Source organism: Malania oleifera, chromosome 7, assembly GCF_029873635.1.
Source record: "Malania oleifera isolate guangnan ecotype guangnan chromosome 7, ASM2987363v1, whole genome shotgun sequence".
NCBI lineage: Eukaryota > Viridiplantae > Streptophyta > Magnoliopsida > Santalales > Ximeniaceae > Malania > Malania oleifera.
Genome location: NC_080423.1, coordinates 93,848,306 through 93,875,227, shown reverse-complemented (window position 1 = coordinate 93,875,227; position 26,922 = coordinate 93,848,306). Strand labels below are relative to the sequence as shown.

The following is a 26,922-nucleotide window of genomic DNA, read 5'->3' as shown; positions in this document are numbered from 1 at the left end:
TTTTTTGGTTTTTTAGCACTAAACACCGGTAGGTAATAATCTTTCATACAAAGAAGATCCTCCATTTTTCCTTTCCATATGTGATAATTTGAACTATTGAGATTAATCATTTTACTCGTATTTGCTTCCATAACTCAAACTGCCAACCTGGCAATTTGTCAACCGGGTTCTGATACCACTTTGTTGGGAGAGATATCAACAAACAACCACAATGAAATAATTCTTCTCCCTATATGCAAGCAAATATAGTGTATCTCTACTTTTATACATGTTGAAAATAATAAAAAAAATAATCAATCACACCAAGTCATAAGAACATACGTAATTTTTTATGTGGAAAACTTCCCCAGTGTGAGGAAGAAAAACCACGAGACCTAGTCCAGTTAAAACCTCCTCAATCAACCAAATAATGAGTACACCAAGTCTTCTCTAATCGTAATTAGAGGTTACAAATATATCTCATCAAGATATCAACAATCTTGGCAAATACAAAGAGAATTGGAGAGAATATACCAAAATCATGGTTACTGTTCACGGGCAAAAATCCCAACTCTCGAGCTCAAAATCCGATCTCTATCATTCAGATTGTAGCTCCTTGAGTCGTGAACCTCTCCTTCAAATTTCAGCTCGATTAGACCACAGAAGAAGCGGGATAAGAGTCTTGATGAAATCTGAACAACATGAGAAAAAACACGTTTTTCTCTCTTTCTTTTGAGAAGTGACGGCTCCTCCTTTCTCCCCTCTCTTTTTATAACTTCCTTTAGGTAATCACACTCAAGGGTTGGACTTTGGGCTTTTAATGAAGCCCACTTAGGCTTTCCTCCACATGGAAGGCAATAACCTAACAAATAACCTAACTTTGATACCAGTGTTAGGTGGTCTAGGGCCTTGTCAACCCCAAAAACTAGCTCTTGGGGTTGAGAAAACCCTAAACCACCTAATATTGGTATCAGAGCCTGGTTCACCAACTTTCTCCCTAGTGTGTCGTGCCGGGGGAGACCCCAATCATTGCCATGCTGAGAGAGACCTCGATGTGTGAGGGGGAGATTGTTGGGTTATCCCACATCGGTTGTGGAAGGGGCCGGTGGTCAGTTATTAAGTGTGAGGAAAAACCTCACCCCATGAGTTAGCTTTTGGGGTTGAGAAGACCCTAGACCACCTAACACACGGCGCGTTGCTTCGGGGCAACAACCTTGCCCACCCTCGCTCACTTTTCACTACACCCAAGTGGTACAAGTGCAGCATGTCACTCGTAAGAAATGCTCAAGAAAATATTCGGTAAGGATTCATATTATAGTGATCTAACAAATTTTACGCTGGCTATCAGCTACCTAAAACAACCCTCCTCCTTTATCCAAGTTTGAGATCAATTGTGTGTAAAAGATTAGGACATTACAAATGAGGTTTAAAAAATAAAATTACAAAATAATAATAAAAAACATATCAAAATATTAGAGTAATGAACTACAAATTAGCGTGAAAATTCACTAAATAATATAATTATATATAATGAATAAAATAATCAACATACATTAGTAGTGATTGATTTTTGCGTATTAAATAGTTTATTTTGTTATTTTTTTAAAATTCCCATATATCAAACGTTTAAGGTCATAATTGAAATAATAAATTTCAAAACTAAATTAAATAGACTCAAAATACTTAATTTGATTTGATCCAAACAAAAAAGTTTGTATTTATTTATTTTATTTTTTGCCTTGTAATAGGCAAGGGGCACGCGGGCAGTGCGGTAATAACCTAAAAAACTAATTAATGTGCTCAGCGGAAAAAAAGAAGAAGCTAATTAACGAAATGAAAGGTAAATTGTCTGGGCCATCTCTCGCTGATTATTGATAATCCAACGGTTCTCGGCTTTCCTTTAAAATGCAATTAACGGCTGTACCGCTTCTCTCTCTCTCTCTCGTGTTTTTTCAAGGGGAGTTCGTTAAACGCGGGCGCATCCATTTCCAGAGACATTCCAGCCCATCCTCCTGGTTCTCGGTGGAGATCGTGCTGCTTCAGGTGCTCGCGGTGGTGGTGGTGGTGGTGTTGCTCGCGTGGTGGCGCACCTGCCGGTGGCGGTTGTTCTGGTGCTGCAACGACTGACGGTGTGTAGTCATCATCATCATCGGGGTAGAGCAAGACCGGGAAGAGGGGAAAGCGGGGGAAGATAATGGCTTATAGAAGGAGGCAGGGAATGGCTAGGGCTTCGACTTTCAAGGAAGAGATACATTACCCTCCGGACGACCCCTTTTCTTCTTCGTCTTCTTCTTATTCTTCCAATTCCAATGCCAATTCTTCGTCTCTTGCCGCTCAGGCGATCCGAGCATCTGCCGCGCATCGCGAGTCGTCGCTTTCCTCTGCTTATGGCGATTCTGCTTTTTCCTACGCCAACAGAGATTCCGAGCGTCAACGATCTAAGGTTCTTTTTATATCCATTCATTTTCTCATACATTTGCCGCTTTTCTCTTTTACCAGCAGATCGGTCTCAATTCTCGACATTTTTAATGCGAACTGAAACGACCTAATGTGTGTGCGCCTCTCAATTGAATGTAGATGAATTACGCGTGACAAGTTTGTTACGGATTCTCTTTTCCTGGACGCTGATTTTGTTATTGAATTGGAGATGGTTTTCTTCTATGGATGATTCTGTTGATGTTAACTCTTAAAAAAAGAATTCTCTTGATCTTTTCTTTTCAAGTTAGGTATGGTGGAGCAAGTTGTAATGATTTTTAATCCATTAATTTTTGTTGAATCTAGTAATAGTTCGGAGGCATTGATATATATAGCAGAATTCGGAGTATTACTGATGATGATTGGAAGTTCTTCTCGTTAGTAATTTTGAGTACGACTTAGTTCTATCCGCTCTCAAAAAGTTTCAACATCGATTGTTTTCTAAAAGTACGTTGCTTTGAGAAATTATACTGCTAAAAATCCAATGTCTGACAATGAGAACGGCAGAGGATACATTTTCTGCACTATTGGTTTTCTTCTGTATGTAAGTGCATTTTACTTTGGACAGCTGGAGAGTCAGATATCATTCCTCAGTCAACACCTGTGCACTAAGTTTATGTTAAATTGATCAGTTTGTTTCTGTTATATATCTTGTTGGCATTGGCCCTTAAAATGTAGAAGAACTAGTCTGTAATCAAGTAAATTGGCAGAAAAGGATTCATGTAGCGACCCCACTAGTGGGACTTAGGCTTGGTGTGTGTACGTGTCTATATATATATCAGTTTTTCCTACTCTCCTGAAATGAAGTGAATCCCTGACAGTTCATATTGCAGGTTCCTACTCAGTATGAGTATACATCGCTGAAAAGTACAAATGAGCCCAAAGGTTTTTGGGGTGTTTTGGCCAGGAAAGCCAAAGCAATTCTTGACGATGATGAGCAGTTTGATATGCCTAAAAGAGCAAGGCCACAAATGGTTGATTCGTCTACAGGCAACCTGGTAATTATTAAATCACAACATTGTTTTTTATGCAACTCTGGCCACTTTCAAGTTAAGGGTGATCTTTTCAGTGTGCTCGTTTTGAATTTTAATGCCGAATACTTGTTCATGCAAAGCCTCTTTTATGATTTTTAATATTGTTCCTCTTATCTTCTCCATATTGCAGGTATCCCAACCATATCAGTCACCTGAGAGCATTAGAAGAATGGACAACCCCAAAATACGGAAGGGCTTGGATGCAATCACATCTTCTCTCAATCACATTGGTGGCACCATTGGAAATGCTTTTGAGGTTAGTTGTTTTGATCTTATCCTTTTAACAAATTATGCCTTTAGAATGCCAATTCATTTTCCTAGTTTCTCAACTGCAACACAGTCGCCTGATGGTCTATAGTTTCTTCTGTTCTTATTTTCTAACTCTTGTCAATTATCCCAAAATAGTGAATACTATTATCTATGGATTGTTAACTGCATTATTCTGACTGCCCACATCAATTGCCTCACATGATTTGATGTAATCTTATTCCCCATTAATCATCGTTTTCAACATTATGATAAAACAATAAGGTATCATCTTCAAACATATACGGCGACTTCTTTGTTACCAAGATTTTTTCTTATTTATCTTTTTAATGTGTTATCCATCTACTAAATTCTCCAAAAACTTCCTTTATTGAACTTGTAGAGTTCTTCTATGGATGGTTAATTGCATTATTCCTACTGCCCACAGCAATTGCCTCACATGATTTGGTGTAATCTTGTATTCCCCATGAATCATCTTTTCCAACATTATGATAAAACAATAAGATATCATCTTCGTATACAGCGACTTCTTTATTACCCAGATTTTTTCTTATTTATTTTTTTAATGTGTTATTCATCTACTAAATTCTCGAAAAACTTCCTTAAAATTGATTTTGTAGAGTTCTTCTTTTGAACCCAAAGGCGACTTCTATGTTACCAAGATTTTTTATTATTTATTTTTTTAATGTGTTATTCATCTATTAGGTTCTCGAAAAACTTCCTTAAAATTGAACTTGTAGAGTTCTTCTTTTGAAACTCAAAAAATTAATTTTCTATTTTCTGTTTTTTTTGGAATTGAAGTATTAAAAAGCTTACTAAGACTAGAAACAAGAAAGCAACAAAACAAGAGTAGATTTTTCTTTTTTTCTATTTTTTTTCTTTTTTGGATAAGAGAAAATTTTTATTAAGAACCAAAATAATGTACAATGGAAGAGGACAAGATGTCCTCAATATATAATGAACTGTACCATAAATATTACAAAAGAGCTGCCCTCCAATCCCTTTGAAGATCGGACAGCAATAAACCCCAAAAGACACCAAAAGAATGGGCCCAAAACAAAGCCAAGAACACCACCCTATTCCACAAGACACTAGCGCAAGATGTTCAACCCTTAAAGATTCTTGTGTTCTTGATACAAAGGGTCCATAAGGTAGCAAAAATTGCTCCGTTCCATGATATGCCGCCCTTTCCACTTGAGCTAAAATCCCTATCCTTCATGATCAAGAAATCTCCCACATTCCGAGGTGCCATCCAGCTTCACCTGTGTAAGATCATGCCTGCATATTGCAACAACACCAAGTAAGCATATTCAGAATTTTGATACAGGTTTACTTTTTACCATTTTTGTTAAAAGCAAGACATAAGATCTGTTGTAGGAGACAATGAAGAGTATTCTAATGTAAAAGAACATGAGTAGTTGCAGTGGTTTGGTTAGATTGCATTTATAATAAAATTTTAGGGGATGTTTGGCATTACAAACTTAGAGAGAGAGAGTGACTTTCTTCTGTTTTTATTTATGGGGCACGGGTTTCATCATCTGTAAAGAGTTATAGCTTTATTAAACTCAACTAAGATAAAAATCATTTATTGTGCAGTCCTCAACCCTTGCACTTAGCCTTCAAGAGAAAATTATAAAGAAAGGAATTACTATATATGTAACACATAGTTGTCCTCATGTGGGCATTTGGTTCACAGAATGTTTGCAATAATACTCTAAAATATGCCCAAATTTGGTTCAAATTAAAAATTAAGATTCCAGGCATGTTAAAATACCATCAGCATCACTTTTCATATTTTGTGGAGTATGATTACCATTACATATGTGATATTGTAGGTTGTAACATTCCAAAGACGGGGTAGTGAACAAAAAGACTTAAATTCCTGGGAAGGTCGTAGGAATAATACCAATGTACCAAACATAGAAATCCTGCAATCATGGGAATCTAATGGGGTATTATTGAACTTTATTGGAATCTTTGAATCTGCAAGTGAAATGGCTTTGTAAGGTATTAACTCTTGACTGATCCTATTTAGCACATAAATTTATTACAAAAGAATTTTTTGCATCTAACTGAATAATGTGAGAGAGAACACCTGTTTTGCATTTTTAAAATGCATGATGGTCAACAAAGTATCATAGAAATATATTGGAGAAAAAATTACATTTTGTTTAGTTGAGTCAATAATGCATTTTCTTGTTGAGGAAGTCTTGAATGTACACTGAATTCCTACAAGTTGCAGCTCTAGGGACTTCTGGAAATGATTTTGGAACTTATTTTACTTGAGGATAAATTACAAGGAACCCAAACTTAGGCCAAATTTCCACTTAGTAAGAACATCCTGACCCAATTTGCAGCTGCCTAACAAATTAAGATGGCATCGACAATTTGATTCAGCATGTTTTCACTTCCCATCCAAATTTCAAGAATAGATGGAACGGAATGCAAGAAAGAAAGATGTAGAAACATCTTAGGAGCAAGAAATAATCATAGAGCTTAAGATCTTGAGAACCAGTGTTTAGATATTCGAATCAGTAGACAAAGTATTATTAACAGGTCACAGCAGAAATTTTAAGGTTAAGGCTGTATAGGTTTAGTTACCAGTTCTAAGGAAACTTGTCGAGTGTAAACATGGTGTAGAATGCAAGTATATTTAAAATAATGAAAAAAATGTATCTGAAATGGTCAAATAGTGAATAAGCAGTGTACAAAGGTTAAAGTCGAAGTAGAAGGAAAGGACAAAGAAGATAAACTTGCGAGGGAGAGCACAAAACAGTCTTCCAAGTCTCATATTGTGAGCAGGATGAAGCAGCGCATCATATCTCACACACGTGTTTGGAAAATTTTCTCTCAGGTAGGCAGTTGTTTTTTCCTTTTATTTGGTTCAAAGTGGGTAATGGCATTAAAATCGTCTTCGGGGAGGATGTAAGAGACTTTGTTGGAGCAAAAGGTTCCTCATTTTTTAAGCTTTCTTCACTTCATAATGCTTCTATAGGCTCCTTTATTTCTTCCGAGGGTGGTTCTTCTTCTTGGGATTTCCATTTTTACAGGGATCTCAACAAAGGAGAGGTCGATGAGCTCAGTACCCTCATTTCCTTGTTGGACCAGCACATTCCCTCTTCTTGCGAGGATGAGAGAGTGTGGGAGGTGGATTTTTCAGGTATATTGCTTCCAAATATTTTCTATCTCACCTTTTAAAAACTCATACCTTAATCCTTTTCCTTGGAACCACTTTCTTTAGAGTGCTAAGGTGCCAGGGAAGATTTGGACTTTTGTCTGAACCATGATTTTGGAAAGTATTACATGCATGATCTGCTTCAAAGGAGAATACCCTATAAGGCTTTTTGTCTTGATATATGCTTCATGTGTTGTGAAAGCAATGAGTCGAATGCCCATCTTTTTGTGCATTGCAAGTTGGTATCGCAGCTTTGGAATGCCCTCTTCTCTCTGGTGGGGGAAGAGTGGGTGGCTCAAGGAAAGGTGAGAGACCTGTTTTTGGTTAATTTGAGGGGAATGACAAAGCTCTATGATGTGCGGCTGTTTTTGCCATGATTTGAACCTTGTGGATAGGGAGGAATGCTAGGATTTTGAGAAGCTGATCAACTTGTTCGCAACTTCTGTGGGATAGAGTGACTTCCCTAGCCTCCTTGTGGGTGCACTCCTTGGGTTTCTTTGGGGGTCTTCGCTGTCTGACCTTGCTAGAGATTGAAAGACAGCGCTCTTGAGAATTTTTTTGTATTGTGTTTTGGTTTTTCCTCTTTTGGTATTTTCCTCGCTGTTTATTGTTTTTCTTCAGCTTTTCTAGCTAGTTGAGGAGGACTCCTCTAAATCATGTTCTCTGATTTTCAGATTTAATAATATTGTCTTCTTGTTCCATTAAAAAAAAAAAAAAATTGAGAGCAGGATGCTCCTATGGTGAAAAGCAAACTAACAAACTTGGCCTTTGAACTGTGCGACTATCCTCTGCCACAAAACAAGGGTTGGCTAATTTTTTTTCCCCCCTCTGTGACCATCTGCTGTTTATTGTTAGTGTTTCCTGCATCAGGAACTTCATCAACTATTAATCCGTAATTTGTAAAATTTAACACCTTGTTTGGATTTATTTTTGTTTAATTTTTTTTTAATCAATGAGTGTCTGTGTTAATTTACTCTTCCTTTGATATAATTACTGCACACACAATAGGAACGTATTGATTTGCATGGAACTAGAAATACCTAATATTATAGGCTGCAACTTTTTTTTTTTTTCTTCTTTTGGGAGTTTGGGGGGGGGGGGTCAGGGTCACAAAAAATTATAGAACTTAGTCAATTTTCTAAGAAGGACCGAGACAAGGTATCTTAAATTTTGGCAGGGATAGGGCTGTAGCTGAGCCAAGCTTTACCATGCTCTAACTTGTTCATTATGCAAATGAACAAGCTGACGAGGGACCCCTATGGTGCAAGGTTATGCTGATGAACGGCTTGGTTCCTTTCATCTTATTTTGAGAGGGGAGAGGCTTTGGGGTTTGTTAGGCAAAAGGTGAAAAGGGGCTCTTACTAATGTTGGTTTAGGGTTTCTTTACCCCCACCAAGCCATCTTATTGGCCTTGGGCCTGGGTTTACTAAGATCATGTTATAGAATTGGGGTAAACAAGCCCACACCCAGACAGCCCCTACGTTTAGGTTACATAAGCCCACTACAGTCTATGGAACTTGACCATGGTTTTAAATAACGGCTGCGACTGTTATGTAATGCCGTTACGTAATGGTTTTGTGGGTTACCGATACTGTTACACACCACGAAACCAATGGGAAGAAAAATCACAACCGTAGCAGCTGTTACGGACCGCGACCGTTATGTAAAGGCCGCTACAGCCGTTATGTAATCGCTACAGGACTATTACACCAAAAAAAATTTTATTTTTTACTTTTTTTTCTCACTTTTCTCTCTCTTTCATATATCATTCTCAATATACTAAGTAGCAAGAGGGGAAAAATATTATAATGAGGATGACAATGATACAAAATTTACTATTTCTTTAAATACTCACAATAGATGCATTAATTAATAATTTGAAAATACTAACTTTTTAGGAAAATATTTTATTTTGATAATATTTGTAATGTGATATTTATGTTCTATATTTTTCAATTTCAACCTTCTTTCTTTTCTAGCTATTTTATATTTTTATTATTTGTATGTCTTATGTGTCTAATAAATTAATGGAGTGTATAATGTATTTTTTTTTATTAATTAATTTAGCACACATAAGAATTTATCACAAGATAAGAACAATGAGAAGTATAAATACACACACACACACGTAATTTTTCTATCAATGGTGGTTGAAAACAAATGTAAACTTGTTGCCGTTACCAAATAACTTAGTTACTCGAACTAAAGTATCCAAAATACGCTAAAACTCTTTCTAAGAAGGGCCAAAAGTTTAAAACATGCAAGTACGCTAATATGCACAAGGTTGTGCATGTTTCAAAAAAATTCACGACCATTACACCTGCTTCCCGTTATATAACATCCACTACTCCCGCTTCCCATTACACCCGTTACTGTTACATTACGCTACCCGCTATGGCGATTTTAAAACCATGAACTTGACCCTATTGAAATGGAGCTGCCCACAAGCCTCAAAATTTTGGTTCAACTCATTTATCAAACAAGCCTCAAAATTAAGCTTGGAAACCATTTTGTATCATGAATGAACTTGAACAAGCTCTTATGAGCCAAGCTCTTGAGTTGTTTGAGCGGCTTGGTTTGATTTTAGGCCTAAGTAGGGGCCAAGGATTTTATATTGTAAATACTAAAAATAAATAAATAAATAAACAAATAAAACTTAATGGTCCCCGAAATTCCGGCAATGGGTTGGGGGGTTTGGTGGGTTGGGTGGGGTGGCTTGGCCCTCTCTCTATGCCAATGGTTAATTTTTAGGTCAAGATTACTGACTATTGGGAAATTTCCATAATTGAAATTTTAAATTGGACAAATTTAGTCAAACAATGTGGATATAATCAAATGATCAAGTAATGTCTCAATTGACTCAATGCCTTTAAAGCACACTTTTTGCAATTGATGATAGTATGTTTTGCATCTCATAAACCCTTAGCACATTGTCTTCTAGGCAAACCTTTGGCCAGTGATTAGTAAGATACCTTTATTTTATGGTGTGCCATAAAACCTAAACTTCCTCTCTTCCTGAGCTGTCATTACACATTAAGGTTCCGTTTTTGGTTGGTGATGGCATGACCATGGCCCCACAGATTATGGTGTAAAGTGGGAAAAAAAGAGAGGAAAACATGGGGAGAGAGGAAGTGTAAGAACAGAGAGGCATATAATGACATTATCTTCTACGTAGAGTCACACCCTTTGCCACTTATTTTAGTAATATGACTTTGATTTAATGGTGTGTCATGAATCCTAGGCTTCCCTTCTTCATGAGCTGTCATTATACAAACTATGGTGGTTTCCAGTTGGTGATGGTATATCATGCTACCAAAGACGACAAAGTAAAGTGGGAAAGAAAGGAGATGGAATAGAGTGAGAGAAAACGTAAAAAGGTACAAGTGCCCATCCATATTCTTTAAATAAATTCCAAAGCCGTTTCTCTTAAAATTTAGACAGAGTATCTAAGTGTGCATGTAAATTTCATTACATTTGTAACTAACCTTAAGTTCAAACATGTGTGTATAATGCAAGTTTATTGATGAATAAGAAGATCACTGATCTAGAATGGTCAAATAGCAAACAAGTAGTGTTGGAAGGTTTAAGATGGAGAAGAAAGTAAAAGAAAAAGTGAAGTAAATAAACTCACCAAGAGGGAGAGCACAGCAGTCTTCCTACCCTTTTGATTGTAACTTTGAAAGTAGGTGCACCAATAGAGATGACTAGACTGAGAAAAGCAACTCGAGCCACCAAAGAAGAAGAAAACAAAAAATGACGGGATAGGGAAGAGAGGGAGAATGGAAGTAAAGGAGAGAGGGATCTAGTCCAAGTATTCAAATCAATTAAAGTTCCCTTATAACAGGCATAATGTTATAAGAACTTTTTTATAAAGAGGGAGTAGAAGTAGATAGATAAAAATGCTTACTCCTTAGTTAAATGTACAATTCTTTTAACTATGGTTTCCCTAAGAAAGCTAATGAACCCTTGATATTCATCGATTACATAGTTTCCCATAAGCCTTAAAATGTCTTAATTCTATAGTTCATCGTAATTGTAGAAGAGTTCTTTAATAAAGAGGGAGTACAACTGATTAGAATGCCAATTCAATTTAGTTATAGGTACATTTCTTTAAGCTATGGTTTTCCTAAGAGAGCTGATGATCCCTTGATATTTCATTAATTACATAGTTAACTCTAACCTTAAAATGTCTTAATTCTATTGTGTCCTTCCCTAATATTCACAAGACACACACATAAGTTATTGTTATGACAATTCAAGTGGATTTGGACACTCATGTATCATAAGGATGATGCAATTTGTCACCAAAGAAGGGGATAATAGATGTATAATGTATGGCAACCATCCAAGAACAAAATCTTTGACCCTAAAAGAAAATTATTGAAAAGATAAACTAGACAAGACTACTATAATTGACTAGAAAAAGCCTTATGGGTTGGTAGATGAATCCTTTTGTACCAATTTACACAATCTTATACAGTTACCTCCAACAAATTGAGAGTTGGTAATTCTTTACTTGCTCTCTTATTCTGGGTTGTCGCCTGTGACCTAGAGGTTACAGGTTCGAGGCGTGGAAACAGCCTCTTGCAAAAATGCAAGGTAAGGCTGCGTACTATAGACCCATTGTGGTCTACCCCTTCCCCGGACCCTGCATACGTAGGAGCTTTGTGCACCGGGCTGCCCTTTTTACCTGCCCTTTCTACTACCATCAACAATAACTAGCTTATTTTCACTAGTGCAATAATTGGCCTACATTGCAAGTGACCAAACCATCTTAGCCACCCTTCCCTCATCTTATCTTCTACTGGCGCTATGCCTCAACACGAATATCTTTATTCCTTAATTTATCCTTTAATGTTAGACCACTCATCCACATTAGCATTCTCATTTTAGCAACTTCTACTTTTTGGATATGTTGTTTTTTTGTTGCTCAACATTTTGAAAATAATACCATGTAGCCATTATTGCCACCATGCCATGACTACACTAACGCCTCCATGACATGAAGCCAACCCTCACTACATGGGTGAAGCTAAGTTCAATTGAAAGGAGGAAATTATCCCTCTTATTTTTTGTTAAAAAAATTGTAAATAATATTAAAATATTGAAATAACAATTTTTCCTGCACATTTCATTGTGTCCGACCCTTTTGCCCTCTAAAAAACTTCTTAGACCATTCCATTTATTTTGGATCTTTGGGTTGGTGGTTCTTCATCCATGGAGAAATAGATATTACCATTGGTGTTGTTTTCCTTTCCTTGCACTAATGTTCATTTGGCAGGTATCTTCTTTAGTTTTTCTTTATATCAAATATAAAGTGGGACACGGCTGTAGGTTTCAGCTTTGAAAGGATCTCTAGTTAGGAGAAATAAGTTTTTAGGCTTCCTTCCCTTCCATCCTTCATCCTACTTTATGCTCTACTGATTTTATCTCTTCTTTTGTCATCATTCATGGCATTACGTTTTCTTGGGATTGGGATTTAAAATTTTGTAGGAACCTTAATGGTAGGGGGGCAGAGGAGTTTTTTCTCTCATTTATTTATTGGATTCTTTTTAAGAATTATGGGATGTTAATAGTCTGATGTTTGAATAATTTTGGTGTTTTCATGTAAATTATTTACTCTCATCTAAACCAATCTTTCTATTCTTTCCCTGTTGCTAATCGTATATGAGAGCTAAAATGCCTACAACGGTAAAGGATTTTGTGTGGATTGCCATTCTTAATAGAGTTAACACAAACAAACTTTTGTATCTTCCTAGACCATTCATGGCTCTCTCCCTTGATGTATGTGTTATATGTTTTGCTAGTAGTGAGGATCATACTCATTTATTTCATCATTGCTATGCAGCATGATGCTTATAGAGAGCTTTTTTGTTTGTTGGGGTTAAATTTGTCCTTAGTTTAGGGAGGATTTGTTGTTGGTTGATTTTGTTGGATTGGGGAGGCAAAGAAAAAGGAAGTTCTTGTAGGCCTTGTGGCAATGGTATAGTCCCTGTAGTTATAGGGATAATTTGGTTGGATATGGATGCTTGGGTTTTTCGTGGTTGGAGAGGAATGCTTGGAATTTTCATGATTGTGCTTCATCTACAAATTTTATTTGGGATGTGATCTTTTCTTTGGCCTCTTCGTGGGTGTTCACTATTTGGTGTTTTGGTAGTATGTCTTTCTCCAATTTTGTGCTTGACCTTTTTTGAATAGCTAGCATAGTTGTCAAATCAAGATTCGCATCGTAAATCAAAATCTCAATTTTATGAATTGAGAATCAAATCAAATCGTAAGATTTGGTACAAATTTTCAAAAAATCAATCCCAAATAACATGCATTTATTGATATATAGCCCATTAAAAAATAGTGAATTACATTAAATTTTAACGATAAAAAAATATGTTTCATGTGTGTGCTTTCTCTAAATAGTAAAATGGTGGGAGTCTAAAAAGATTAATAAGAAGACCTAAACTATGAGGGAAGGAAATAAGAAAAGATAACAAAAAACTAAGCCTATGGTATTTATCAACAATTAGAAAACATATTTCATGCATATGCTTTTTTTTTTTTTTTAACTAAAAGAGGGCGGCACCTCCATTTATTTATGAATAAACCCTCACTTTTGACGGAAGAATACTGTGGTTACAAGTTAAAACCAACCAACCAAATTAGGACAAACAAAATTAAACATAACTAACAAAGGAGATAAAAACATAAAACAATCAAAAACAAAATGAAATACACCAAATGAAACTCTAGCGATGAACTAACGACGAACAGAAACAAGACCCCACCTATCCATCCGAAGGATACCTTTCAGATAACATGGTAGAAGATGTTGTTCTTCGTAAATTACATTGTTTCCCATTTCTCTTTTTTTAGTAAGAAAATCAGCCGCACTATTGTCTTCGCTATACTGATGCATTACCATGACATTCACTCCTTCTAACTCTGCCATGAGTTCCTCCCAAAATTCCCAAAGATACCACAAAGTACATATACCTTTCCGAAACCAATCAACTACAATTTGTGAGTCACTTTCAATAATCACATTAACATAATGCAAACATTTACACAAACGAATTCCTTCCCTGATTGCTTTTAATTCTGCACTATTATTCGTACCATTGCCAAAATAACTTGAAAAAGCCGCTTTTACCATGCCATGACAATCCCGAATAATTCCTCCACCTCCTGAAGTACCCGAAATGCCTTTACAACTCCTATCACAATTAAATTTTATCCATCCTACTGGAGGTTTAACCCATGAAATAATTTTTCCAGGCCTATCGCAAATTCTCTGATGCTTAATTTGAAACTCATTCAAAATCTTAATGTCCGACTTCTTCAATTTTTGAAAAGAAATGGTGCTTTCAGCAACAAAACTAACCCAGAATCAAACACTTCTCCACATCTGATCTGCACTTTGATAAACTCCTTCTATTCTCGCTTTACATCTTCGATTCCAGAGGCACCACGTAATCAAACATGGAATCAGCCTGATTAAAATATCTTTAATAGACAATTTTTTTACATAGTGGAACCAATTTGCCATTTTATTTTTCCAAGGAAGAGATCGTTGGAAAGAAATCCCCAATGCCACACTAGCCCGACGCCAAACCTCTGAAGCCACCTCTCCTAAAGAAAGAATATGATCAATGTTTTCCTGGCTTCTATGAACGCAGCAATCACAAGCTGAAGCCATTGATATTCCTTTGGTCTAAATTCTATCATCTACAGCCAAGCATCTAAACCAAGCTTTGCATCGATATTTCATGCATATGCTTGCTTTCTCTAATTAAAAAAAAAAAAAGTTACTCAAACGAATAATTAATTGAAAAAACTATTAAAAAATCACAACACAGCGAAATGTGATTGTCTAACATGTGTAGATTGGGGACCACACGCCTTGGTGGGGATGGTGAGACAAAATGTGTGTGGGATTAGGTTTCCTATACCATTTAGTTGAGTTGCTACTAACCTTTTATTTACCCTAGGTGTCATTAGGTCACTTAATTTAATTAATAAAAATCAAACTTAGGTCACAAAACTAATAGGGTTTGGTTTTTGTAATCGAGTTGAGTTCGGTAGTATTAGCATCTCTTACAGATCTATCTCATGAAAGATACCTAATTAACCTTAGATTATCCTAAATATGTATAGCAAAGATCTTCAATTTGCTCAATTATTTATAATTTATCATCCATTTTTAATCTTGATTTGCTTCATGGCCATCTGACATCCCAGTCAAGTACGAGACAGTTCTCCCACTTCAAGAATCCTGAAAGGGCACTATGACCCTGTTTTTGAGTTCCATTGTTGGATTGGTTTAACTAGGGTTGTCAACATCAAATATTGATATGAGAATAAATTGTACAATAAGTAAACAAGAAAAATGCTACAATAGTTAGCAAAATACAACAAGCAAAACAAGAAATACAACCTAACTTGTAACCAGTAATAGGAAAACCCTGCTCTTGAATTTTTCAATTTCTATTTTTTTTTTGATAAATTTAAAACCCTATTTTTTTTTATGGGAATGCCTCAAAAGAAAACCTTAGAGAATTTAGAAACCCTAGAAAAAAAAATCTATAAATTTTTATATTTCTTGTACAATTTTTTTTTTTTTTGAATTTTTAATGAAAAAAATAAAAAATAATAAAGAAGCGGATAATTAACTGAAAAAAGAAATCAAACTAAGTGACAAGCACAAAAAACCTTTTTCTTTTTCCATTTTATTTTTAAAATTTATAGCTATGTCGCGACGCTTCTCGGGAGTGAGGGTGCCCCGGGGTGGCGAAATAAAAATGGTTTAATTATTTTCAGGAAAAATAGGAATGATTGGAGTCGCCATTAACCTTTTAGTGTGGTTAGAACACTTGATTGCTACTCAATTAAGGGTAGAATCGGTCTGCGTTACCAAAGCAGGGAAGTTCGGTTACTCGAGGGGAAGATATGAGCACCCCCTACGCGCCCGTTCTACGAATGGTACCTAAAGTCTTTTATTTTACTCCCCTTGAAAAATTACAAAATTATAATGTACATGCACAGATATTTACAAGATATATTTAATATAAATATTCCCTTAGAACCAGGGTACGCAAAAGCTTAAAGAAAAGCTCGTACCCTTTTGTTGCAATCATGGGGATACGGAAAATTGAGAAAATATATTACAAAGTACACTCCCGACCTTTTGAAAATTTGTAGGGTTTTCCAAGTATGAAAAATACTATTTTGGGAGGTTTTTGATCTAATTCAGGATGAAAAATTACCAAAAATGATTTCTAGGTCTCAAAAATATTTTTCCTGATTTTTTCTATTTTCCTAAATTTTTTAATTTTTTTTTATATATCCCGAACTTTGAGCAATTAAATAACGAAAAGACAATTAAAGAAAATAATGAAAGTTAGGTCAAAAATACTTTTAGAATTTTTCTCCTAATTTTCTCTTCTTCTTTTTTTTTTTATGATTTTTCTATATTTTACCGAAATTTCAAATAGCCAATATAATATGAAAAATAAATAAAGAAAATAATATAATACTAATACCATATATCGTAACATGTAAATAATAATATATATCATAATAGTCAAAACCTCAATAATAAAGTCCCAATATCAACAATAAAGGGAACTTCCAATAACATGGCAATCAATCAAACCCTAGTAATATACCCTAGTATGGAAATAATTAAGCCCAAGAAATTATATACAATTTATAATTATGTAAAGAAAAAAAAAGAGATTATGGAAAATAATTCACATCATGAATCTAATACGAAATATACACAAACTCTAAAAAAAATCAATATACCATAAGATGGGAATCCTAAAAATAAATATGGAAATAAATTGAGTTCTATCAAGCAAGATTCAATAATATGGAAACCTAAAAATTAATATACATTATATGGAAACCCTCAAGATCAATATACAATAATATGGAATCCCTAAAATTAATACACACTATATGGAAGTAATTAAACACCTAAACATGGAAACCAATCAAAATTCTAAACATGCTTAAATAATAACATAACATAGTTACAACCCTAAATAATAACAATAATAAATAAATAAAACCTAAGTGCTATATAATTAACAAACATGGTGGAAAAACCCTAAATAAGTATTAACAATACTATAACAATATATACATGACAACAAGAAAAAAAAAAACTTTTAACAATAATATACAGTAACAATGAATAATATAATGACGATAAGAACTTAAATAATACCACAACAGATCTAAAATTTTTAATAAATAAATGCAATAAATAATAAAAAAGTTTTAACAATAATATACAACAACTATGAATAAAATAAAGATACTGAGAGTTTAAATAATACAACCACAAATCTAGAACTTTAAGCAACAATAGAAAATATGAACATATATACTAGGTAATAAAGGATATAAAAATTTAAACATATATAAAACATGATGACAATAATAAAGTTAATTTATAACAATAAATCATAAACATTACTAACAAATAATTACAATAAAATAAAATAAAACATAACAAGACAAAAAAAGAAAGAAACACGTGCATGTGTGTGCATGGTTGGAGGCAGGGAACTCACCGCCGGGATGTTGCCGGAGCTGGGTCGCCTGGAGTTGGTGCAGAGCCAGTGCAGGGAAGGGGAGAGTGAACGGTGCGGTCTCCGTAAGGTGGCTGGAGGTTAATTGCTGTGTTATGAGTGCGTTCGGTGGAGGAGCAGCGGGGATCGTGAAGGATGGCCGGAGCTTGTGCAGGGAGGGCTGCTGTGCAGTGTTGGAGACGGTGGTTGTCTGTTCTTTCCGGAGGCATGTCTGTTGGAGTTGCAGATGAGATAGTGAGGGAGATGGAGGACTGAGAGAGTTGCGTGAGGGTGAGGACGGAGAGGAGAGAGGCTGCCGGTGACGATGAGGTGTGAGGGATGGCTGGCTCTGCAATGTGTTGCAGGGTGAGGACGGAGAGGAAAGTGGCTGTGCATGAGGGAGAAGCAGCAGCAGTGGTGTGTGCGTGAAGAAGAAGATGGAAAGGTGAGTGAATGGAAAGAATGAGAGAGCTGTGGGTGAAACTGTGCGTGAGTCTGGAGTTCCCCCTCTGCAGCTGTGAAATTTGTGTGTGTTCTCTCCTCTTTTTATAAGCTTTTAAAACCCTAAGAAAACCCTAAAATTCTTTGCCTGTTTGCCGGCAGCCCCTCCTTTTAATTTGAAGCAATTTCCCAATTTTATTCTTCCTAAAAAAATAAAGGATAGGCCCAATAAAATGGAACTTGATTCCCGGAATAGGAGGACCTGGACTCAAATTTTAAACCAAAAGACCCGATAAAAAAAATGGACTTAATTTTAAAATAACAAAGACTCAAATTAATTTAATGACCGGGACTCAATTTCAAAATAATCGGGACTCAATTTAAAATGTCGAGGACTCACATTTAAAAATAACGGGGCTCAATTTAAAAATGCTGGGACTCAATTTTTTTTTAAAGACCGAAACTTAATTTTTTAAATGACCAGAACTCAATTTTTAAAATGACTGGGACTCAATTTTTTAAAAATAAAAGAAATCAATTTTGAAATTAAAGGACCCAATTAAAAATAACTGGTACTTGAAATTGAAAATAAAAGGACTTGATATTTGAAATAACTGGGACTCATTTTAAAAAACTCTAGACTTAATTTAAAAATAATTGGACTCAGACCGGATCCTCCCCTTCCTGGTATACAAAGTCGACTTTTATTACGAAGGGTCTTCCCAACCCGGCCTGGTTAAAATTGGGGTGTCTGCAAGCAAATTCAAATAATGTAGTATTGATAACACTAATATAATGACAATATATAAAAATCAATAAATAAAAATAAATAAAATACTCATATATATTTTATTCCCTACTCCCCTCCAAGTTCCAAACGAAACCCTAGATTCCGTAGTCTCTCCCTATTGCCCATGGTTTTAAATAATGGCCGCGACCGTTACACACTGCGAAATCAGTGGGAAGAAAAATCACGGCTGTAACGGTTGTTACGGTTTGCGATCGTTACGTAAAAGCCACTATGGCCGTTAAGTAACTGCTATGGGACTGCAACACCAAAAAAATTATTTTATTTTTTACTTTTTCTTCTCATTTTTTCCCTCTCTTTCATAAATCATTCTCAATATACCATGTGGCGAGAAGGGGAAAGGATTATAATAAGGTTGACAATGATAAAAAAATTTACTATTTCTTTAAATGCTTACAAGAGATGCATTAATTAACAATTTGAAAATACTAACTTGTTAGGAAAATATTTTATTTTGATAATATTAGTAATGTGATATTTATGTTCTATATTTTTCAACTTCAACCTTCTTTCTTTTCTAACTATTTTATATTTGTATTATTTGTATGTCTTAAGTGTCTAATAGATTAATGGAGTGTATAATGTATTTTGTTTTATTAATTAATTTAGCATACATAAGAATTTAACAATGAGAAGTATAAATACTCACACGTAATTTTTCTATCAATGGTAGTTTAAAACAAATATAACTTGTTGCCCTTACCAAATACACTAAAACTCTTTCTAAGGACTAAAAGCTTAAAACATGCAAGTACGCTAATATGCACAAGGTTGTGCGTGCTTAAAAAAAATTCACGGCCGTTCCCCCCGCTTCCCGTTATGTAACATCTGCTACTCCTGCTTCCCGTTATACCCGTTACTGTTATGTTACGCTACCCGCTACTACGATTTAAAACCATGTATCGCCCCCTGTGGCCTCAAGCCACCCAACTCTGCTGCCTGATCACTGTCACCAACATCCAGACCACCGCCAATGGAGCTGCTGCACTGGGGAACCCCTCTCTCTCTGTCTCACAAGCATTTCAGGGGTTTGGGGAGGCCGGGTTGGGTAGCCACTGACAGCCGCATGGGGTCTACTTCTCTGCCTGCTTTTCTCTCTGTCTCTACATTCAACTCCCTGCCATCACAGCCGACAACAGGAAGACAACAAGAAGAAGAAGACTACAATGAACCGTACCCTAATACTATATGTGTGCTGCATGTGCCTTACTACATGGTTGAACCAATGCATCCTTAAAAGGGTAAAAAAAAAAAAAAAACTTTCCTCCTTTTTGGATTCTCTATATTTGTGGCCGTGGATAGGGAAGTGTGAAGTTGCTGATGATGTTCAAGGTATATGAACATGGTTGAATCAATGCATCCTTAAAAGGGTCCCAAAAAAAAGAAAAAAAAGAAAAAACAGAGAAATTATCTCCCTCTTGGATTCTTTTGCACCTGCCAATTAGAAAACCTAGGGTTAACCTTTCTCTTGATGACTCCTCCATATGTGGCTTCCTTTCCCTTTCTTCTTGGTTCCTTCTGAACCTTCCTCTTGCCAAGACCCCTTCCTTTCTCCAAAACGTCCTCTTTTAATGTGAATCTCCAATCTTTGTCCCCCTGGCCCCCAACAATATCCTCCTTCCAACGTGCCTCCCTAGCTCTAGAGTTTGGGTTTTGCCCAAATCCCAATTCTTCCCAAGGGATTCCCAATTGAGCCCGAATTCAACCTCTGAACCAATGAAAGTGTCGAGTCGCCAGGATTGGGAAATTGAGTCTGAAGTTGGCTGGAAAAGTATGTGCCAACCGCGAGTAGTACCATCTCAGGCAACTATGAGAGAGAGAGAGAGAGAGAGAGAGAGAGAGAGAGAGAGCTGAACCAATGAAAGTGTCGAATCGCCAGGATTGGGAAATTGAGTCTGAAGTTGGCTGGAAAAATATGTGCCAACCGCGAGTACCATCTTAGGCAACTATTGTGCTGCCCTCTCTTCTCAACAGTATGACACTATTGTCCCACTAGAGGGAAGAATAGTTTTGTGAGGCAACAGGAGACCTGAAGTCTTGCCTTTCTCTTTTTCAGCACACAACCTGTGTAGAGAAGGAATTAAAAGCAAAAAACAATAGGCTATTTTTGGGGTTTTAAAGTAGTTGGAGTTTGGCTATATCTAATAGGCTGAAATGATTGGATGGTCCCAATAGGTTCAAAATTGTGTGAATTTATTGTTTCACATCAATTTGTTAGATTCAAGGGTGAGTTTAGAGACTCAACACAATTTGGTTGTTTTTTGATTCTCTAGTAATATTCAAATTGGTTTGATGTGGAATCGATAAAAATCATACTGTTTGTATCGCAAAAAAATATATTTAACCGAAAGACTATATAATCTAATTACAGTTGCGGCCTTTGCATTTATATGGGTAGTCTGATTGGAAAGGATGCTTGGTTTTTTTGTGATTGGGCTTCATCTATAGATCTGATTTGGCATAGTCTGTTTCTTTGGCTTGCTTGGGGTTGTTCATTAATGGGTGTTTTATTAGTATGGCCATCTCTCATGATTGGTTGGCCCTCTTAGCTTAGTTTTTGTTTTTGTTTTTGTTCTTTAAATAGCTAGCTTTTGTTTTCGATTTCTTTTTGTTCTGTGAGGATTTTTCATCCTCTTTGTACTTTCTTCTTTATTATTGAATTTCTTCCTTTTCCATTAAGAGAGAGAGATGGAGCATTGTTACAATTAGAAGTCTCAGCACCACAATGATGAGCTTGTCTGGACGCATTCCCTCATAGAAAGTGATATTAGCCTTCCATTGGGTATTGGTACTTATCACTTATCAGGTATAAAATAGATCTGCTTCTCTTTGTTCCTACAAACATAATTGTTTCATTATTACTAACAGAATAGACTACCAAAAAAATAAACAAAAATTCACTTTTACTCCGAGATAATCCCTTGAAAGGGGGAATCTGTAGCATAGTATTTTCCATTGTGTCCCGGCCCCATATCGGATGTATACTAGGGAGATCTTGAGCTTATAAGGAGGGTTTGGGCTCCATGTAAGTGAGGCGTCTTTTATAGAACAAACCTGTGAGGCCAGTGGGCCAAAGCGGGCAATACCTCACAGGAGTTGGGCTTAAGACCGTTACATTTGGTATCAGAGCCACCTTGGGGGTACTATAATATGAGTGGATCTGCCCTGGGGGTACTTTCATGTTAGTGGATTCTACATAGAGGTGTAAGCCACTCTAACAAGTACATCAGAAATTGGATGGGAGAACTTGTCACGGTCCCACTTCAGATGTGTACTGGGGAGATATGATCTCTCTCTCTCTCTCTCTCTCTCTCTCTCACACACACACACACACACACACGGCAGAAGGCAACCACAACAAAGAACAGTGAAAAAAACCATGGAATGTGTGGGGTGTCTGTGCATGTCTGTTGCTGATAGTTGTGTTTCCTGCCATGGGGTGCCCCTACAATTTTTATTTTATTTCTTTGTTTGCATTTGTGTCACATGAATGGCCATACCCCATACTGATCTTGTGCCAGTACCCATGTTTCATATGCACTATTCTCATCACCTGATGCTTGTTCCTACTACAGCTAGTTTTTGCCTGGCCTACTATCATCATTGTGCTGCCACTAAGATGGAGGAATAAAAGCCTGCCATCTTATGTATTTTGTTTAGTGGTGCAGTATATTAAATGACTTCTTGTGTGGATAATTTTTAACTGTCTAATTGCATGCATTTTCCCTTCTAACACATGATCTGGACCACTATTGATAATATAATGGATAGAGTAGTTTGAACCCATCAATTTGAATTAATTATTGTTAAATGATAAATTACTGAATGTGTGTATCTGTTATACATGCTTTGCAGTTAACTTGGCCCATGTACAGTTATCTATTTTAGAGTCCTCATAGGTTCCCGCTAATGTTGGTTTTGTGCCCAAGTTCCTAGGTAGCCATTTTTTAGAGTAAAATTTAGATCAATAGCCAACGAATGGTTACTCCCAGTATGGCTTGTATGTTTATATGTGTGTGTGTGTCTGTGTGTGTGTAGAGAGAAAGAGAGAGAGAGGTTACTCCCATCCGGCTTTAGTCAATTTTTCTTGCTTCTGATTAAGTATTAAACCTGTGACAGAGATTGGACATTCACTCATAAATGGAGTTCTCTCTCAAAATACTTCATGGTTTTTTTATTGAGCTCTAAAACTGCAATGGCCTCGCTTTAACATTGTTTTCCACATTCCAGGAAGGTCGCACAATCGTGGAGAACAAGACTGCAGACATCATCCAAGAGACTCGCAAGCTTCAAATAAGGAGAAAAGGAGGCAATTTTGAGGCACAAAATCAAGTGTCTGGTGTAAATAGTTCATTGCAGCAACCTCTATTTCAACCTGCACAACCACAAATACAGAACCAAGAAACTCAGCTGAAGGCATCTCGCGACGTAAGGTGGCAACTTTGTAATTGTGTATTGCTGGTTCACGCAATGAAAGTGTGTTGAATGTTTTTAACATCAGCTTGACCTACTTGAAAGCATCCAAATAACTAGCAGAAGGGCACTTCCTCGGTCTGTCCATTACTCAAATGTTTAAATAAGCATTGTGAGTTCTGTAAGAATAAATCAAGCTTACAGTAAGCCAACCTCAATTTAAAAGCATTAAAAGATGATAAATAAAACAAGGAAGACAGGCTCTCTTTTTCGGTCAGACTGTCATTTTTTTGGAAATCTTTAATTTTTATTCATGGTACTTCTGCTGTGGGACTTAGTATTTTACATAAAAATGTTAATGATGGGGTGTGCAGCTGACTTTTCGGATATCATTCTCAAGTTAATTGACAGTTGAGATGATCTTATGTTCAATTATTTAGGTTGTGTTTGAGAGCATGGATTTCAGGTTGCAGATTTGGATTTGTGTGGACTTGGATGAAACTCGGTATAATTTTTTATTATACAACGTATACTTTATTCAAGTTCACACAAATCTAAATTCAAAGTCTGAACTTCAAGGTCCTAAACATGGGGTTGAAGTCCAACTGTTATCTCATTTGGATATGATATGCATTGTTTGGCGTTTGTTCTGGTTTGCAGGTTGCCATGGCAACAGCTGCCAAAGCTAAACTACTTCTTCGAGAGCTGAAAACTGTAAAAGCAGATTTGGCTTTTGCAAAGGAACGTTGTGCTCAGCTAGAAGAAGAAAATAAAATCCTTCGGGAGAGTCGTGAGAAGGGAGACAATCCTGCAGATGATGATCTGGTATCTTGCTTCTATTTGTTTTTATGATTTGAAGATCAATACATTGTTTTTATTTGTCCGGACACACTAACATCGTTGGTTCGAACTTCTAGTGTACAAAAATTGATAATGAAGATGTTTACACATTTGTACATATTGTTTTATGTTTTATTTTTGGGAGCAGAAGTAAATATAATGACGATGATGTCCAATGTGCAATTTTTTTTTTTTTTAATGAATCCCAGATACGCCTCCAACTTGAGACACTTTTGGCAGAGAAGGCTCGTTTGGCCCATGAGAATTCTGTATATGCGCGGGAGAACCGCTTTCTAAGGGAAATCGTTGAATATCACCAGCTCACCATGCAGGATGTTGTTTATTTGGACGAGGGCATTGAAGAGGTCACAGAAGTGTACCCAATCTCCAGGATGCTCTCTGTTTCCCCTCCCTCACCCATGTCCCCAAGCTCAGCTCCTGATATCCCTCCATCCGACAGCCCACCAGCAACCAAGGAAATCTATTCGGTCCCGATCCCGATCCCAATCCCAATCCCAGTCCCAATAAAAGAAATTGCGGATGATTCGAGGAGTGAGGTCCCACCAAGTTCTAGTATCCAAATTCCTGAGGCAGAAAATGCAGAAAGACACTCAACTTCTTCTGCCTAAATTAACTTTTTCTTTCATCAAAAGTTTGTACAACAATAGGTTTTTTTTTGGGGGGGTGTCCGTGGAAGGGAGGAGGAGGAGATTTCATTTTTTTAAAATAATTTTTTAAAATTTTGGGGCTAGGGTCTCCATTCGTTATTATTCTGTGTATGTAATTGTGCATGCCATCTTTGGGGGATTTGTTGTTAGACAATGTCAGAATGCTCGTTCGGTTTTTGACTGGACACTGGACATTGTATTGTAGCCCTTTCTTCTGTGGTATTGTTGATTTTATAATTGTGAATCTGGAATGCAATGACATTCAAAAAAGTGCTAAGTGTAAAGTTTTGAATGCCTGTCTTTGATGGTCATTTTTCAAATGCTAGGACAAGTCCAACTATATATATATATAGTGTGTGTGTGTGTGTGTGTGTGAATACAAGGACAAGTCCAACCATATATATATATATATCTGTATCTGTGTGTGTGTGTGTGTGTGTGTCTCCTATATATATGTATGTGTGTGTGTGTGTGAATGTAAGGACAAGTCCAACTATATATCTGTCTGTATCTGTCTCTGTCTCTGTGTGTAGGACAAGTCCAACTATATATATGTGTGTGTGTGTGTGCGCGCGCATGTGTGTGAATGCAAGGACAAGTCCAACTATATATATATATATATATATCTGTCTTGTCTCTATGTGTTAGTTTCCATTTATTCTGAAAAGTTTCTTGGGAAAAAATGACTGTCTATTAAGGAATTTTTTTTTTTTTTATATCTTTTTATAAATTGATTAAAAAAAAAGAAGAAGGATTGAACATATATGTTAAGTTATTTGGACCTTGAATTAGAATTTTATGACGTCATCCCTTCTAGGTATCAAGATTTAAGCAGTGAGGGATGCTAAACATACTTTACTAACTCATTAAGTTCACTAGTTTAGTATTTCTAGGATTGAACATATATTATTCTTTGCATTTGACCTTATGTTTTGTTCATATAATGGGAAGATGTGGCAATAGAATGGAAAGAAAATTTGAATGGGGAAGGGATAAACTAAAATTCATCGTGTCTGATTCATTTCATTCCCTACTTATGTATTAAACATGTAGTAAATGTCATACTTATTAGTGAGATTACCCTTTATAATAAAATAGCCCAAGTGTTATAGTTCAACTATGACTTGGACTACAACTTAGGCCTCCATTGCACCAGCCAGTTGCTAACATGCCTTTGACCCACAATTGGTCACTAACGCTTAAGAGTTGAACCCAAGACTTTGCTCTAATGCCGCTTCTAGGATCAAGGTCTTCCATCGCACCAAAAAGCTATAAATAATAGAGAGTTCTTCAAATCTTTTATAATATAGTAGTCTAAACGCCATATTTTGACTATAAGTTTATCCACACCGTGGGCCTTCATTACACAAATCAATTGCAGACACACCTTAGCCAACAAGAATTTATTTACATTCCACTCTCTTCAATGAGTGGTACCACACCAAGTTTACTTAAGAAACCAATGAAGGATCACTGTCCATACTTCCCCTACTCTCAGCACACTTGTGACATGAAAGGCTTCGTCTCTTGCTTATGCGGGTACTTGATGTGACCTTAAACCTCCATATTAGTCTTCTCCATATTTTTTAGTTATGGACATAGTTTTTGTCTATTACAAGGACTACAACAATCTTCATTACATCCTCCATATTAGTCTTCTCCATATTTTTTAGTTATGGACATAGTTTTGGTCTATTACGAGGACTACAACAATCTTCATTACATCTTGCATAACTGATGTGTCAAATTATTTTTGTCAACATTCATTTAATAGTTTTCAGTATTCAATTGAACTTATCATTATTATGTTAAACTTCTCAATTGTGAGGAGCATTACTTTTAAAGTATATCATGGATAGATAGCATCTAGTTTAAATGAGTTCTTAGGTGACATTTATTTAACATTGCTTAGTACTGTCAAAAAACCTTTAGGTATAACATTTAAAGATCAAATAGCATTTAAAAAGAAATGTCCATTAGCTTGAGACAAATTAGTTGTTTATTAAGCCCAACTTGCATAATTGTCGAATAGAAAACTAATAGAAATCATTCTCCAACAAAAAGTAATTGCTATCTTCTAAATTGTGTTCATTTCAAGCTAAAATTTTGTGGGATTGATTGATTGGATAATATAACACTAGAATTTGGATAGAATAATTTCAATATTGTATTTGGTTCGTCATTTGTAAGGGATAAGATATCAGATGGGTGGACTTTTTTCTTCACTTTTTGGCTTTTATGCGTTTTTAAC

General features: G+C 36.0%; 1 protein-coding gene across 1 annotated transcript; it reads left to right on the top strand.

Annotated features, from left to right (window-relative positions):
- Nucleotides 1–1,903: 1,903 nt before the first annotated feature.
- LOC131160328 (uncharacterized) lies at nt 1,904–25,070 on the top strand. Its single transcript, XM_058115908.1, has 6 exons — nt 1,904–2,422; nt 3,288–3,452; nt 3,619–3,744; nt 22,981–23,178; nt 23,824–23,988; nt 24,213–25,070. The coding sequence occupies exons 1-6, from the start codon at nt 2,174–2,176 to the stop codon at nt 24,630–24,632; spliced, it is 1,323 nt and encodes a 440-aa protein (XP_057971891.1). The 5' UTR covers nt 1,904–2,173; the 3' UTR covers nt 24,633–25,070.
- Nucleotides 25,071–26,922: the final 1,852 nt, after the last annotated feature.

What these genes read in the sequence shown, in the direction of transcription:
- LOC131160328 (XM_058115908.1), top strand. Translation starts at nt 2,174, where the DNA reads ATGGCTTATAGAAGGAGGCAGGGAATGGCTAGGGCTTCGACTTTCAAG. An exon ending in CCATTGGAAATGCTTTTGAG is followed by an intron (nt 3,745 to 22,980) that starts GTTAGTTGTTTT and finishes TCCACATTCCAG; the next exon opens with GAAGGTCGCACAATCGTGGA. An exon ending in AGCTGAAGGCATCTCGCGAC is followed by an intron (nt 23,179 to 23,823) that starts GTAAGGTGGCAA and finishes TCTGGTTTGCAG; the next exon opens with GTTGCCATGGCAACAGCTGC.